At 58.2% G+C, this 16,664-nt stretch overlaps 1 protein-coding gene across 2 annotated transcripts; it reads right to left on the bottom strand.

The window, feature by feature from the left end:
* Positions 1-349: 349 nt before the first annotated feature.
* On the bottom strand, positions 350-16,664 carry HCN3 (hyperpolarization activated cyclic nucleotide gated potassium channel 3). 2 transcript variants are annotated; one of them, XM_032767154.2, is made up of 8 exons: positions 16,463-16,664; positions 8,552-8,981; positions 8,149-8,310; positions 6,680-6,898; positions 6,186-6,332; positions 5,799-6,039; positions 3,525-3,689; positions 350-2,916 (listed from the first exon to the last, which is right to left on the bottom strand). In XM_032767154.2, the coding sequence occupies exons 1-8, from the start codon at positions 16,585-16,587 to the stop codon at positions 1,772-1,774; spliced, it is 2,634 nt and encodes an 877-aa protein (XP_032623045.1). In that variant the 5' UTR covers positions 16,588-16,664; the 3' UTR covers positions 350-1,771. The 2 variants fall into 2 exon arrangements, with proteins under 2 accessions (XP_032623045.1, XP_074927090.1); XM_075070989.1 differs by having other exon boundaries at positions 3,504-3,689.

Consider the following 16,664-nt stretch of genomic DNA (forward strand, 5'->3'; position numbering starts at 1 on the left):
AGCAGTCGAGAGCAGAGGTAGCGAAACTCGTTTGCAAGTCCCTTCCCCCAAGAGGGGGGCAGGAAACCATCTGGTCTGCCAAGAACATGCCTAGTGAGAAATGCACATCTCAGGATGATGCTGAGAGCCCTGAACTGCAGCCTGTGCTCCTTGCCTCAATACAGTGTAGGGGACAAGACCCAGCCAAGGAGGCCCTTCAGTCAGGTCTCTGGGTCTGGCTGCCCCAAGGCTCCCAGAACATCCATCAGAGCCTGTCTCATAGGAACGGACATCACCTACGGCCACCCAGCACAGGTCCTGGGGGACCTTGGGATGTTTCTATTCAGCTTTTGCATTTCCAGGTCTGGTTCCTTGCACCAAGGGGGGCTGATTTAATCATCTCCTGACCAGCCACGGATACCAAGAACAAGCCTCTTAGGGAAGCCAACACTGGGCCTATGTCCTCAGAGGCAGCCTCCTGGACCCAGGGCAGGCCAGGAGCTGTGAGATGGAGGGAACCCACCAGCTCAAATCCAGCCCAGACAGTTACAGCCAGGACAGCCCTGGCCCATGGCCCCATTCTGCTGGGTCCAGATCTTCCACTTTCTACAGGGACCACCTGACTATAACAACCAGGTGCTCGGAGCACTGAGGGATGAGACATGCCTCCCTTCCCAGGGAACTGCGTTTTCTAGGCTAGAGGCACTCACATGGGCTCCTGCTGCACACATTTAAAGTCACCTATGGGAGAGATGGGGCAGCTGAGACATGCTCACAAGTGGCAGTGACTTGCCAGGCCTCTGGGGGCGGAGGCCAAGCGAATGAGGATCTGTGTGGCCTCTCAGACTAGACCAGCTGGGGATGAGGGGGAGAGAGGGGAGACACCTGGAGTCCTGGGGACTCGGAGCTGCTTGGGACCACAGGGTGCTGGATGGATTCATCTTGGCTTCCTGGGTTGGCCATGGTAGCCAGCGCCATGGGGCCCCAGGCATCCTCCTCTGGGTACAGAGGCTTGGGAGCTGGAGTGAGGGGGATGTCAGTCTCTCAGCAACCTTGCAGCCCCCCACCTCCCTCCTGCTCTGCCCTCCCCCAGTGCAAAGGCCTCTCCATGGGGTCCATCCACCTCACTCTGTCCCCTGCTGTGGGTGAAGGGAAAGGCCTCACCATGGGGCTCTGGCCCTATCCCCCTCCCCCTGCCTCCCCCACAGGGCAAAGGCTTCAAGCAGGCCATTGTGGGGACGCAGCTGACGGATGGGCAAGGTGGAGGGGCTGGGAGAATTTCCTAACACGAGTGGAAGGATCTGCCGAGTGCCTTCCTAACACTGCTCACCCCAGCGGCGCAGGGGCTGGGCCCCTTGGGAGCGGGTGGAGTGAGGGGACAGAGTAGGGGCAGGGTCCCCTTACAAGGTTAGTGTTCCCAGGGAGAGGCAGAGTGCACTGATGGAGTCAGCCCAGCCCATGGCCCTGCTGCCCCCTTGCTATGGGGAGCAGATGGGGGAAGCCTTTTAGTGGCTTCCTGTCCTCAGTGGAGTCAGGGGAATCCCAGAACGACCCCTGGGCAGAGCCTTCCGTGCGGCCAGGCACATGACTCTGGCAGAGTCGGTGTCTGTGGTAGGTGGTCATTCCTGGCCATCTCCTCTCCTTCCCCACTCAGCCTCAGCCCGGGGTGGGGGCCTGGTGGAGGCTGTCCCCCTTTCTCCCTGCCCCAGACCTATGTCCAACAGCCCCAGGAGCACGGCTCTCCAGAGAGCTCACTCCTCTCTCCTCCACGCTTGGACACAGCCCTGGGCTCTCATATGTTGGACGGGAGTTTGGGCTTCCCACTTTCCACCTCAGGACTGAATGCCACGGAACCCTTGCGGGAGGGGCATGCCGCATGCCTGGGCACGGAGACGGGAGACTGCGGGGTGGACACTCCGCTCACGGGCCGGCTGGATTGGACCAAAGATCCTGAAGGCATCTGCTGCGGGTGTGCTGGCTGGCCTGGAACCCCAGGGGGTGGCTTGGTGAGTCCAACTACTGAGGGAGATGACCTGTGAGCCAGGTTCCCCGCTGACTTTCTGCCCTGATGGGAGGAACTCCTGTCCACTTGCTGGGCGACTTCATTGGGCAGGGATGGCTGAGATGCCGACAGGAGCCGGACGTCCTGGGTGAGCCTCCCGATGGGTAGGCCCTGGATGCTCCTGTGCTTCACCAGCTGCTGCGGCTGCATCAGCAGAGAGATGTGGGAACCAGTGGCTCGGGACAGGCTGTAGTGGAGAGTTCTCCCTGCTGGGAGCATCTGCTCAGAGCTGGGGGATGGAGCCCCTGCTGGCTGCTGAAGAAGTGACGTGGAAACTGAGGTGCCTCGGGACTTGGACAGCTGGGGTTGGGAGTCCGTCAGGGGCTGCTTTGCTATGGCCAGGGGCTCTCCCTTCTGCACCAGCCTTGGCTGCGGCAGTCCCACATGGCCAGCTTTCTGCCCCCCCCTTTCCAGAGGCGACTGGGACTGGACCATGGGGGATGAAGGGGAGTTGGCTGCAGGCGTCTGCAGGTGGGACTGTACACCGGACTGGGAGCTCACTGAGGAAGGCCGGGAGCCCCCCCCTAGGCTGGGCTGGGACCTGCGCACTTGCCTGGTGAGCAGGGTGGCCTCAGGCGAGAGTGGGCTGGAGATGGAGGAGGGTGGCAGGAAGATGTGGGCCTGCAGGCTCTGCTGGTGAGTCAAGGCAATGGCCACGTTGGTGGTGGCAGCTGCCGTTTGCAGTGGTGCATGCACCAGAGGCTCCCAAATAACTGGCTTGCCACTCAACTCCCGGCCCACTGCCATCTGCTGCAGGTCTTGGATGTTGTGGGCCATGTCCCGGTCGTGCTTGACGATCTGCTGGATCATCTCATTGTTCATAGCCCCCGAGCTGTGCTCTGCTAGCTTGCGCAGGAGGATGGAGTTCTTCTTACCTGAGGGGCAGAGAGAAAAGCAGGGTCACCAACACCTGCCTGAGCTGTGCCCAGGGCTGGGGAACCATGGGAGTAGCAGGCAGATATGAGCATCTCCACCATCTTACAGACAGGGAGGGTGAGGAGCAGGGAGATAGACCTCAGGAGTCCTGGCCCCTGGTTCTACCATGGGGTTATGCTGACACTAGCAGTTTTCTTGGCTGATTGTCTATCTACGGCTGTGTAAGAAGGGTGTAGGCCTGGCACCCCTGGGTCCCATTTTCCCCCAGGGCCAGCAGCTAGTCAGGTCGGCCCTCACCAGTGAGGAGTGCAAGGGGGAGGCAGTGGGGGGCTGAGCTTGGGAGGGGTAACTTACAGACCCTCCTTGCGATGCCATATAGCAGTTCCCCTTACCTCGTACTGGGGAGAGGGAGGGAGGGAATCCTAGAGCAGGCTCCTCAGCCCAACCCCAAAGGAGGCAGGGAAAGAAATGCCCCTGACGTTAGAGGCCCAAGGACAGGGGAAGGAGTTTGGGGAACAGGGGGGGTATGTGCCAGTGCAGCAGCTGCCTGGGAGCAAGGAGATTCGTGGGGGTGGCTGGCATGCACCTGGGGTGGGCGGTCCCTCACCAATGCGGTCAAGGCGGTCCATGGCCACGGTCTCGAAGGCCCTACGCATCATGGGGTGCTCCTCCAGCACCTCGTTGAAGTTATCCACCGAGAGCGAGTAGAGGCGGCAATAGGTGTCGGCACGCACGCTGGCTGTCCGCCTCCCCCGCGTCAACAAGCAGATCTCTGTGGGGACATAGAGCTTGGCACCACGGCCGTGGCCATCTCCCTGCTGGCACTGACCCCCCAGCCAGAGAGGAGGAGACAGTTACCTTGTCTAGTGCCTCTTATGTTAAAGGAGCTTGTGTGCTGAACAAAATTGAAGCACAAAGTTGGGAAAGGGACAATCCCAGGCAACGCAACAGCCACTTACAGAGTGAGGAACAGAACCCAGAAATCCTGTCTGGCATGGCCACACCTTGCTCTAATCCTAGACACTGCTCCCTTTCCATCCCAGAGCTGGAGAAAGAACCCAGGAGTCCTGGCTCCCAGCCCCTCCTCCTCCCCCCCCATTCTTACCACCACTGCCTTCCCAGAGCTAGAGAGAGAACCCGGAAGTCCTGTCCAGCATGGCCACACCTTGCTCTAACCACTAGACACCGCTCCCTTTCCATCCCAGAGCTGGAGAGGGAACCCAGGAGTCCTGGCTCCCAGCCCCTCCTGTTCAAATCATTAGACAAGACCCCCTCCTCAGCATGAGCAGCAGATTACTAAGTATTTTAACTCAAAGAAGCCTTAGACTGTAGGGTGAGGGGCACCTTAGTAAACCCAAGTGGGTGGGTGGAGCCTAAGTTAGGGCCATGAGGCAATGGGCACAGGAGTACAAGAGCTGGGGCTAGGATTCTCCTGTGACATTCTGTACCTTGAAGGAGTGTCCTGTAACCCCCACCTTCCTCATTTACATATGACTGTGAACTTGCATATAAAACAGGCTGGGTGAGGTATCAGGGGAAAAGTTATGATCTACTGAAAGTCATTTCTCTCTCCATAGATGTGTATCATTGATGCACGTGACGTTATGGGAATTGTGTTGTATGGTTGTCACTAAATTGTGCTGTAAGTTGGGGAATCAGCCAGATATTAGCCCCCTGCCCACAGAGTCAACAGCAGGAAAGTAACCAACACCCGGGCGGGGTGTCAAACAACCCATCAACAGCTATAATAATAAGAGGAGCTATACCTATCTCCTAGAACTGGAAGGGACCGTGACAGGTTTTTGAGTCCAGCCCCCTGCCTTCCCTAGCAGAACCAAGTACTGATTTTTGCCCCAGAGCCCTAAGAGGCCCCCTCAAGGATTGAACTCACAACGCTGGGTTTAGCGGGCCAATGCTCAAACCACTGAGCGAGCCCTTGCCCCTCACCCCCCAGCTACTGTCCTGCAAGGGAGCTACAATGCAATGACTCACCTGCGTGAAGCCACACCAGGGGAATTGCTCAACCTTGCCTGGGGACTCAGCAATGACCACCAGACATGCCTGGATTTATGTTCTACATGAGACTAAGGGTATAAAACAGAACACAGGGGCCCCCTGCTTGGCCTTTCTCCTGCCCCAACCTGTGCTGCAAGCAACAAGGAAACTGAAGACTTGAGACTCCAACGGAGGACACTGGCCCAGATTTCAAGGGTGAAATCTGCATACTATGAACTGCAATATCTAGCGGGGCGAGAAAAACCGCTTAATCTCGATGTTGCCCAGTCCAATAGGGTTCAGAGTTTAGGCTGTGTGCTTATATTTTCTTTTCTTTTGGTAACTAACTCTGACTTTTTGCCTATCACTTAATACCACTTAAAATCTATCTTTTGTAGTCAATATATTTGTTTAACTGTTTATCTTTACCAGTGAGTTTGTATGAAGCGTGTGGCATAACTGCTCAGGTTTGCAAAGGCTGGGATATATCCACTTTCCATTGATGAAGTGGTGAAGCAATTAATAAATCTGCATTGCTCATCTTGAGCAGTGCAGGATGGTATACTCCTGAAGCACAGTGCTGGGGGGATTCGGCTGGTGCCTTTCCTTGTCTGATTCATGAGTGGCTCTGGGAGCGTTCATGCAATATAGCTGAGAGTGGGGCTCCACATGTGGCTGTGCTGAGTGATCACAGTGCCTGGAGGGGTTGCAGCTGGCCACTAGCCAGGCATTGTGAGCGACAGCCCAGGCTGGAGAGTTAAGGGGGCACAGTGGTCCCACGCTCCCAGGCTGTACCCAGGGGATCCCATCACATCTCCATCCCAGACCCTTGAACCACAGACACGCCCTCCCATCTAGGGAGCAGCATGGCCGTTTCCAGCCTTACCCCCGAAGTAGGAGCCATCGGACAGCTTGGTCTCCTTGTTGCCCTTGGTGAGGATGCTGACCACGCCATGCTGGATGAAGTACATCTTCCTGCCCACGGTGCCCTCGCGGATGATGAAGTCCCCAGGCTGGAAGACCTCGAAGTGCAGTTTGGTCAGCGTGGCTGTCACAAAGCTGGGGTCGGCACTGGCGAACAGCGGCATGTTGGCCACCAGGTTCCGACAGTTAAAGTTGATGATTTCCTGGGAGGAGGGCAGCAGAGGGTCACTTTACCCCTCCGAGAGCAGCAACCCAGCAGCGATCACACCCTGAGGGGCGGCGGGGCTGGCCCCAGCACTCACTCACCCAAAGGGGGCAGCGGGGCTGCCCTGGCTCCAGAACTCCCTACCTCTTTGAGAGGCTCACTCAGCTCCCCGAGGATGTTCTCCTCATCAAACATCTTGCCCTGGTAGCGGTGCTCATAGTACTCATGGATCCGCTGGCGCGTGTCCCCAGGCAGCTTGTGGAATGACATGTACTGCTCCACCTGCTTGTACTGGAGGGACAGACAGAAACACTCATGCCAGGGCTGGACACACCCAAATGGGAAGGGGCCCATGCCTCTGGCTTGAGCCCCAGGGCAAGAATGAAGAGTGCACCATGGCGCCAGGCAGCCCTGGGCCAGCTGTGCCAACGCAGGGATAGAACCAGGGGAGAAGCTGGCAAGGAGCGGCACAGGTCGGGCAGTGTTTAGTGACACAAGGATCTGTTCATTCTCAGCTCATAGCCAGGCCCTATCTCTCCACCACACACCTCCCTTGCTTGCCTCAAGGCCTGCCCCTTATCATCCTGCCTGAGCTTTGGGGCCTGCTTCACACCCCCAAGCCCTGCAGGGGCACTCACCTTCTCCTGGTACTGCCGGCGAGAGGAGTCCAGCGACTGAATGAGGGCAGTGGCGTGGCCAATGAACATGGCGTAGCAGGTGGCACCCACAATCATGCTGAGCATGGTGAGCCAGACGTCGGTCATCCCCTCCGGAGCTTGCTGGCCGTACCCGATGCAGAGCATGTGGCTCATAGCCTTAAACAAGGCATGGGAGTACTGCTTCCCCCAGGAGTCGTTCTGCAGACAGGAGGGCACCTGAGCAGGCTGTAGCCGGGCTAGCTCCTGCCACTGTAGCCAGGGATTTCTTTGAATACACAGCCTCTCTGGATCTCCCACCCCAGGGTGGGAGAAATGTGAGCTCCCAGCTAGCAGGGAAGCACGTCTGTGGCCACACACGCCGGGGCAGGGCCCCGTTCCCCAGAGGCCAGTGGCTTCTGGGCTGATCTAAGGACCCGAGGCTTTGCCCCCAGCCAGCTCCCAGGGAGGCAGCAGGAGCCTCTGCTGTCTCTTGGCAGCTGGTGTGAGGGATTTCCCTTGCTTGTCCGATTTAATTAGCAGCAGAGACGTGCTACAGCAGGGACACGCCCAGACTGAGAGATTCCCCTGTCTGACTGTTGCCTGCAGGGCTGCAATCAGATCTCCATCAACCCCCAGCTGGACAGCACATGTGTCGATGTGCAATTAGCACAGGTGTAAGAGTGTGCACCTGGGTGTGTGTAAGACTGTATGTCTAGTGGCGTGTGTGCCTGAGGACGTTCCCAGCCTGGAACACGCATGATAGTCTGGTCCATGAGGTCTCCCAGACTGGAGCCCTCAGCATAAGGTTTATTTATTACCTGCCTGTCCCTTTATAAACACTAAGCCTCCCACACCCCACACACATGCCACGATCCCCATTACACAGACTGCAGCCCGTCTCTGCAAACGGCCCCATTCTCTCACTCAGGAGATCAACCCCCCCCCAAAGGCAGTTCTCCTGTTAGCCCTGCAGGGCCAGGGAGGTCAAATTCTGACCTTGGCTGCTGAGCAGGGTGGGAGGGGATCTGCCTTCCAGCACATTCATTGTTAACAGAGTGACACAGTGCACGTGTCACGGCCACAGTGGAGACTGGGACTCTGCATGGACTCCATGGCCCTGGCCAGGGATTCCGCCCCCTGATCCCCAGCCGGTCTGCTCCTGGGCACAGCTCCTCCGGGACGCCACAGGAACACAGTTCTGTGGCGGCAGTCTGGGATGGGGGATGGTTTTAAACAATTGTCTTGTACAATAAAGGCTTTGCTCCTTATGTCCCATGATGGGCACCAGGGCTGCGGATGGCACCGCTCCACCTTGGGGCTCTCTTAGATCAGAATGGGATGAGAGATGCTGAGGAGAGCAGATACCGCAAGGAAGGGACAGGCTGGAGCCCAATAGCCCCACCCCAGGGAGACACAAAGAACCTGGGGATCTCAGGCTCCAGTGCAGAAGAGCTGGGCGGGGCACTCACCACCATGTGATTGATGGAGACCCAGCAGTCCTCAGGAAAATCTTGCAGCATGGGCACCAGGAACTGCAGGCAGCCGTCCCAGTGGCACAACAGCAGCATCATGCCAATGAGGTTAACGATCCGCACCACGGCACTGGCCAAGTCGTAGGTCATGTGGAAAATCTGAGCAAGGGCACAAGCCAGGAGAAAGACTGAAAAGCCAGCTCTCTTCTCCAGGTACCCGCACGGGAGGACAGGGAGCCCCCAAATGCCCCTTAACTCCCCACAAAAGCTCCTTAAGCCTCCCAGCCACAGGTCCCCAAGACGCCCCTCCCCCTAGCCAGGGGTTCTGAACCCCTCCCCTTGATCCCTCCAGGCAGGGATCCCCCCAAATGATCCACCCTTCTTCCCCTGGCAGTCTCACCTCCTCCCATTGGTGAATGTAGCGGATGAGGCGGGACAGGCGCAGGAGGCGCAGCAGGCTGAGGATCTTGGTGAAGCGCACGATGCGCAGGGCCCGTGCTGTCTTGTAGACGTCGGAGTCCACCTGAGTCTCCAGGTCGACAATGAGGAAGATGTAATCCACAGGGATGGAGGAGATGAAATCGACCAGGAACCAGGTCTTCAGGTACTTCATCTTGATGGTGTGCGGATCCAGGATGATCTCCGTGTTGTCCTCCACCACGATGCCCGTGCGGAAGTTCAACACCAGGTCGGCCAGGAAGAAGGTGTCTGAAAGCACGTTGAAGACAATCCAAGGTGGTGTGTTCTCATCCTTGAAAAAGGTGATGCCTACGGGCAGGATGATCAGGTTTCCCACCATCAGCAGCAGCATGATGAGGTCCCAGTAAAACCTGCAGGAGGAATGGAGAGCAGGCACGAAGCAGGGGACAGAATCAGAGGAACCCGAAAGGAGATGGGGAATGGAGCCAGGGAAGGAGAAAGGGAGAGAGAGAGAGAATGAAAACCTCCTAGTAGCTAAACCTGCGTGAGAAATTGGATCAGTTTAAACTGGAGGGTTCAGAGAAGAGCCATGAGAATGATGAAAGGGCTGGAAAACCTGCCTTACAGCAACAGAGCTCCATCTGTTTAGAGAGAAGTTTAAGGGATGATTTGCTCAGTGTCTGTAAGTACCTTCCTGGGGAACAAGACATTTGATCATGGGCTCTTTGATCAAGCAGCCAAAAATCTAACACAAGCCAACAGCTGGAAGTTGAAACGAGACAGATTCAGACTGGAAATGAAATGCAAATGTTTAAGAATTAACCATCGGGACAATTTACCCAGAGCTGTGGGGGACTCTCCATCACCAGAAATACTTAAATCAAAAAGATGAGCTGTAGATCCAACAGGAACCGATTCAGGGAAGTCCCGTGGCCTGCGTGACACAGAATGTCAGACTTGCTGATCAGCAGGGTCCCTTCTGGCCTTGGACTCTATAAACCCTCTGGAGATTGCGTGCACATGCCCCAAACAGATACACAGCCAGGAAGCACACGTGCACACACACACATGCACGCATCACCCCATTTGTCTCTCCACCTCAGAGGGCTGAGAGCAGCCTGTCATTCCAAGCTGCAGCTCGCCAGCCGTGTGCGGGGGCAACACAACACGCCAGGCCAGACAGCTCTACTCCCAACCTTTGTGCCCCCAAACAGAGAGCCGAGGTATGAGCGCACGGAGGGGCTGCGTCTGCACCCAGTCCAAGGTCCCAAGGGGAAAGGAATTAGCACAGTGGCAGGGAAGGAGAGAGAGGAGGCTCCATGATAGGAACTAGAGAAGGCAGCAAAGGATAGGGTGGCTGGGCCTGGTAGTACGAGCTGTGGAGGGGAAAGTTCTTGCCCTGACAGTGAGGAGATGCATGAAGGCAGAAGACTGCCAAAGCCTGGTGAGAAGAGAACAGAGACTCAGCACCCGAGGGCCTCTGTAACAACACTGCCTGCCTGCCAAGTGCACCTGATGGCCTGGGGTGGCTCTGTAGCACTCTGCCTCAGTTTCCCTTTCATTCAGCAATTCCACAAGATGTATCCTTCTCCACCCCCACCACAGGGTCTGGCCTCCCTCTCCACCTAGCATCTTGCCCTGCTCTTTATCTCCACAGGAGCTCCCAGGCCTTTTCCATGCGCTTACAGCAGCCATGTGGGCCTCCAGGCCCAAACCCTTCCACCGGCTCATCACAGCCTCTGCCCCAGCATCCTCTCCCAACTCCTGCCTCCCTCTCTGCACAAACAGCAGGTCTGCATAGAGCCTGGCTGTCCTTAGTGCAGCTGTTAATGAGGAACAGGTGGGCCAGATCTGTTCCCTAGCCCTGGGCTAGGCTCTGAAAACAGCGAGGGTGATTCTGACCCAGAAAGGAGAGGGTGGAGTGGGTATCTCACTGTGCCCATGCTGCTGACCAGGGCTTGGCAAGCCTGGCAGAAGAGAGTTGCAATAGTACTGGTGAGAGGGGCTGAAGGCCCGAGGGGGAGTCCAGGAGAGGGGAGGCAAGGCTTCGGGAAATGTTGCCAAGACGGTGCTAGCCAGTTATGCCGGAGGAGGAGGAGGAGAGCTTGGGTTCAAGGATGATGCCTGGGCTATGGAGAGTGGGGGCCTTATGGAGAGCCCCCACAGAAACCAACTCCTCCCCCTGGGGAGGGTGCCAGGCTGAGCGCTGCCAGCCTAGGGAGAGGAGCTCCCACCCATGGATGAGGAGGCAAGGTATGGAGACCATCCCTGGTGGTGCTTTACCCAACAGCATGGAGTAAACAAATCACACCTCCCAGCATCCCCTTGCAAACCTGCACTCCTGGCACTGTAGACACCTGCCAGGCGGGCGGATCAGGGTCACGGATGGACAGACTGAGCCCAGAGTGGGGACAGAACTTGCACCCAGTGAAGCAGTGTCAGAGCTGGGGTTGGAGCTCGATGATGGACTCTGTCCCTGTCTGCCCGGAACTCAACACACAAACTTCCCTCTCCCCCAGCACCCCCCACTGCTGCCTATTGTGCCAGCCCTGACTTTCAGAAGGGAGCTTGAGGGTGTGGCCTGTAGGCGTAGCTGGGGGTGGGGTTGAGGGGGGAAGGATAAGAGAGGCCCCACTGGGTTCTGCTTCCGCACTTCAGGACAATCGGCTTTTGCTGAAGTGCCCAGGCACAAGTGGCCAAGCACAGAAGGTCCTAGGTTCTTTCCTCCCCGGGAACTCAGGCTCTGGCCCTCCAGCATTGGTGGGGGGCAAGGGCCCTGCGTCTCCCCACCGGCACCTGATTCCTTATCGCTGCCCACAGGGCTTACAGGGTTTACAATAAGCTCTTTGGTTACACAAGCAGGATGAGATGGGCAGGGCTCTGGGTTCCGAAAGCCTGCCCCATGGTCAGAGCCATGAAGAGGCCGGGGTACTGAGCACAGTGTGACCATGCAGGCAGAGGTGGGGGCTGAGGGCTAAAGGAGATGCACCTTCCTGCCATTCCTCTGTTGGGCTGAGGGATGTCTGCAGCCAGCACCCTCCCCGTGCCAGAGGGCAACCTGCTGCACAAGCCACAGGACCAAAGAGCCGCACTCGTTGGGAGAGTGACGCCCCTTGCTGCATCCTACCCAGGCCTGGGTGCTCCTCGGGTGCCAGAGGGAGTGGTTAGCAGGGAGTGCTCTGCACTGGGCAGAGGGGAGCCCCTGTATCTCCTATAGCACCAATTTTATGCCTGGGCATCTTGGGCTGTGCTCTGGATTTCAGAGAGGGGAGGTTCCTGCAATTCTCAGCCTGGTTTTTCCCCTGCTGGGCTCACCTCCCACCATGTGCTACAGCCCCACTAACTCACCTTGGAAATGGGGCGCCAGTGCCAGATGAATTCACTCTGCAAAGCCAAGCTCTTGGGGAAGAGACTAGAATCCAGGCCTCTGCAGGCTGTGACCTCCACAGGGGGCCAGCCTAGCTTACCGGGTTCCTGCCCTGACCTTCACCTACATCACCGCCACATTCAGAACGGGGGAAAGAAAAGAACCAAAACTCGCTCCTCCATGAGACACACTCCAGGAGGGAAGTGGGGAGAGAGAGATCAGTTCCTGAGAGATACCGCCAGATGTCCCATCCACCCCACTCCTCTCTCTGACAGTGGCCAGATGCTTCAAAGACATGGGGAGGAACCCCTATAATAGACTCTTTCAGGGGTTGGATTACACCCTAAAATTCTCTCTCTAAACACACTCAAATGGGGCCACGGATGTTCTCATTCTCCCAGTCACAGATACACACATCCCCCTTCCCCCCTCCGCCACACAGCCTCTTCCCCCCATGACAGACACTGAGTAATGGAGGAGTCCACAATCATTCACAGAAATCAAGGGCAGTTTTGCTCGTTCCTCCCAGGCCCATGTGGCTCCTTTCCCCGTCTCTCTGCGGTAACCTGGCCAGCTCACACTCCGGCTCTCCCTGTGACCCACCAGAACTGCACCCAGCCCTAGACACCCGTGTCTGTATTGTCGTGAGGTGTCTCTGGTCCTATAGCCAAGAACAGTTTCAAGTAACAAGTTAAAGATAGAGCCAGAGAGCTGCCCCAGTGTCTGGGTTGCACAGAGGCAGGTGCAAAAGCCAGTTCAGTTCACTGACAGCCCAGTCTCCTAAGGTGGGCACCAAAAAAGGCCTCTGCAGGGAGAGATGGGCTTTGGGGAGCTAACAATGGTGAGACCCCAAATTTCCATAACAGTAGAATCCAACAGTCAGAAGCTGAGGATTAGCAGCTGGTCACTAATGCCTCTCTGGGGGCCATGCTGTATGCTGGGTTAATCTTTTCCAAGCCACGACTCTGGGGACTCTCCAGCTGCAGTCAAGAGCTATCCTACTGATTAGTACTTTGCTAGGAGTGCCAGCCCAGAAGGACTCTGGCTATGGAGGGGTTAATGTCATCTGTCCCAGCTCATTGGCCCCTGACAAATGCCATGCACAAGCTCACCTAGCTAACCTTGTCCTTCCCCTCCTGCTGACTGCCCAAACCCACCTGGCGTCTCTTGTCTCAGATTTACTTTGTAAGCTCTTTAGGGCGAAGCCTGTCTTTTATTCTATGCCGGGCAGCACCAGCATAGCAAGGCCCTGATCTTGATTGGTCTCAGTTGCTACCATAATGCGGATAATAAACAACATCGGCGTAATCCAGCCTGGACAGCTACCTACCAGCCCCCCCACATGTCACCCTGTCACCTTCACCAGGCAGAGCTGCAGGGACCATGACTTCACAGGAGCTGCAGCTTGTAAACGTGGGGCCTTCTCACACTGAGGCCCTTACAGGGGGTGCAGCTGTGACAGACGGCTGCTTTACAGCCCTTCACACTCTGCTGGAGCAGCATAAAGGATCCTTAGCATCCCTGCGAATCAGGGCCTCTCTGCAGGGGGACCCCTGGTTACACCGACATGTGAGCAGGCTACTTTCCATTTCAGGTGCTAGCCTCCTGCTGGGTCACAGTGACCATGGCATAATTTTCCACTAGAAATTATCGTCTTGCAGTTTCAACCCTCACAGAGAAAGCCCATCCGATGTGACTCAACATCTCTGTGACATCCAATTCCTTCTCACCACGTAGACAACCCAGTAACACCCTGGAGATCCCAGGGACAGAGTGTGCCTGGACCTGCCAGCACAAGGCTTGCCTTCTTGCATTACACCCTGGCTAAATGGTCACATTGCCCTTCCCAGAGCAACTCCACCACCAGCCTGCACAGCCAGAGCCATTCCTGCTGAGGGAGGGCTCTGCAAGCGCCCCTTCTGCGAGAGCTGGGACAGGAGTTCATCTCCTTGGATGTGGTGCGAAGACTCAGTACACTCACAAACTAAAAACAGCTCCTAGTCCACTGGCAAGAGAGAAGGGCTACTCAGGGGCAGACAGAAGGATCTGGCTTCCTCTGTTGGGGGTGCCCTGGTGCCCAGGGTCGGTTCGGCCCGGCCCAGCTACCTAGAAGCTCTCCCCTGTCCATACATGAAGCACTGTCAGATGCAAGAGTGAGCTGTGGGGGAGAGATTGGTGGGACACTTAGGACTGCAGGGGCAGGAGGGTCTGAGTCACTCCCAAGGGCTGAGCGCAGGATACCCCATGTCCTGCTGCCAGAGGAATTAGCCTGGGATTCTATAGGGTTGGTTGGAAAATGCTCAAGCAGAGTGATTGCTGGGCAGCAGAAGCACATCCCGGTCAGTACTCTAGCCTCTCTGCATGTTACTTTCAGCCTCTGCCTTACTGGAGAGTAGTGGCAAGAGGGGAGGACTAACCACGTGCAGGGGCGGCTCCAGGCCCCAGCACGCCAAGCGCGTACTTGGGGCGGCATGCCGCGGGGGGTGCTCTGCCAGTTGCCGGGAGGAAGGCAGGTGGCTCCGGCGGACCTCCCACAGACGTGCCTGCAGAGGGTCCGCTGGTCCCGTGGCTCCGGTGGTAGATCCGCTCCTGACCACGTGCTGGTCAGATCCCCTTCCCTGGAAAGTCAGGGACAGGATCCTTCCAAAGAAAAGGAGCAGGGGGTGAATTCTGGGCAGCAGGGGAGTTTCTGATTCTGGAGAACAGCTGGCCTCCCAGGGTCACACCGGGCCTGCTTGAAAGGGGTCCCCAAGAAGAATAGGGGGACCACTCTAGGTGAGGCCTCCTTGGGGTAAATCCCAGTGGTCCAGCGATGCTGGGGAGTCTGGGTGCAGGGAAGGCTGATGACAGTGAGGACTTGGGAATAGAAACTTCCTGCACAGCACAGTGAACGGCACTGGATTTGTATCCTGTCGGTTCTTAGTCCCCGACTCCCCTACAGCTCCCAGCTGCTGCCCTGCTCCCACCTGGAGGTAGAGGGGCCCTGGTGACAAGACTGATCTCCCTGACTGGTCTGGGGAGGAGGGACCTGACTCCCCCAGTCCCTGGTGCCTGGCTTGCAGGAACAGCACACGCTGCTGAGGAACGGCCCCGTCAGGGTTCCTGGGGAGCGGAGCCCACATCCCCAACTCACTGCCCAGCCATCCCTGGGATGTCACCCCCTGGCCTCCTACCAGGGCTGTAGGGCTCAGGTGCCCCAGCTGGTGAGAGGACCCCGGCACCTGGGCCAGCCCCACCTCACCTCCCCCGCAAAATGGGGCTGGAGCTGCAGGCCCCAGAGCACCAGCACGAATAGCAGACAGATGCTCACAGCCTGAGGGAGCAGCCGTTGGAGTATTAGAGGGTAAGGGCCATGGGGGCCAGAACGCAGCACCCTCACTCCACTGAGACCTGAGCCACCGGGACCCACCCCCGGGGCTGAGCAGGGCCTGCTTCAGCAGGGGAAGGCCAGGCTTAGCCTGCGGCCTCATGCTCAGTACCCAGGACAGTGCCAGCCCCAGACCCACAGGACAGTGGACATGGGGGGGAGGGCCTGGGCAGACAGCCTTGCACGGGGGTGGGCAGGGATACATGCAACCTGACCACCCCGTGTATCAGCTGGAGGATGGGGGCTTGGCTGGAAGGTGGGGTCAGGAGGGGCAAGGGCCCCTCTCACCTGAAGTCACTGTAGGGGTGGATGGGAAGGGGCACAGGGGTAGGACCTGGCTGGGTGGACAGGAATGGGTGGTTAGGCTGGGCGTGGACAGAGACAGGGGAAGGGGAGGCTGGGTGACTGCGGGCGGGGAGTGGCCAGCTAGGGAGGACAGGGGCAGGGGCTGGGCAGCTAGCAGGCGGGTCCTTAGCAGGTGCCAGGCCGCCTCTCACCTGAAGTCACTGTAGGGGTAGATGGGCAAAGGGGTAGGGCCCAGCTGGGTGGCAGAGGGTGGCTGACCAGGGAGAATGGGGGCAGTGGGTGGCCGGCGAGCAGGCGGGTCCCTCAGGGACTGCCCAGGCCCTTCTCATCTGAAGTCACTGTAGGGGTGCATGGGGAGGGGTAGGGCCTGGCTGGGTGGCAGAGGGTAGCTGACTGAGGAGGGGGCAGGAGGTGCCCAGGCCCCTCACCTGAAGTTGCTGTAGGGGTGCATGGGGAGGGGTGGCAGAGGGTGGCTGGCTAGGGAGGATGGGAGCAGGGGGTGGCCGGCGAGCAGGTGGGTCCCTCAGGGGGTGCCAGGGCCCCTCTCACCTGAAGTCGCTGTAGGGGTGCATGGGGAGGTGTAGGGCCTAACTGGGTGGCAGAGCACGGCTGGCTGAGGATGGGGGCAGGGGGTGCCAGGGCCCCTCTCACCTGAAGTCGTTGTAGGGATGGATGGGGAGGGGTGGCAGGGGATGACTGGCTAAGGAGGATGGGGGCAGGGGGTGGCTGGCGAACAGGTGGGTCCCTCAGGGAGTGCCAGGGCCCCTCTCACCTCAAGTCGCTGTAGGGATGGATGGGGCGGGGTGGCAGGCTAAGGAGGATGGGGGCAGGGGTGCCCAGGCCCCTCTCACCTGAAGTCGCTGTAGGGGTGGATGATCCAGGACCCGGCAGATTTCACCCGCTGCTGCTCCAGCTCCACCGCCTTGTGGCTGCCAAACATGCGCAGCGAGAACTTGTTGACCGCGGGCTGCAGCATGGCCCCGAGCTGGCGCTGCACGAAGGTGCCGGCCAGCGCGGCTGGGTCGTCGGCGTCCGACAGGATCTGCTCCGCCG

Source organism: Chelonoidis abingdonii, chromosome 11 (genome assembly GCF_003597395.2).
Source record: "Chelonoidis abingdonii isolate Lonesome George chromosome 11, CheloAbing_2.0, whole genome shotgun sequence".
NCBI classification, from domain to species: Eukaryota; Metazoa; Chordata; order Testudines; family Testudinidae; genus Chelonoidis; species Chelonoidis abingdonii.

Excerpts from the sequence above, each read along its gene's own strand:
- HCN3 (XM_075070989.1), bottom strand. The coding sequence starts at position 16,587 with ATGCTGCAGCCCGCGGTCAACAAGTTCTCGCTGCGCATGTTTGGCAGC. Across the intron at positions 8,982-16,462 it reads CACCCCTACAGCGACTTCAG|GTTTTACTGGGACCTCATCA; the intron begins GTGAGAGGGGCC and ends TTCCTCCTGCAG. Across the intron at positions 6,040-6,185 it reads TGAGTGAGCCTCTCAAAGAG|GAAATCATCAACTTTAACTG; the intron begins GTAGGGAGTTCT and ends CCCTCCTCCCAG.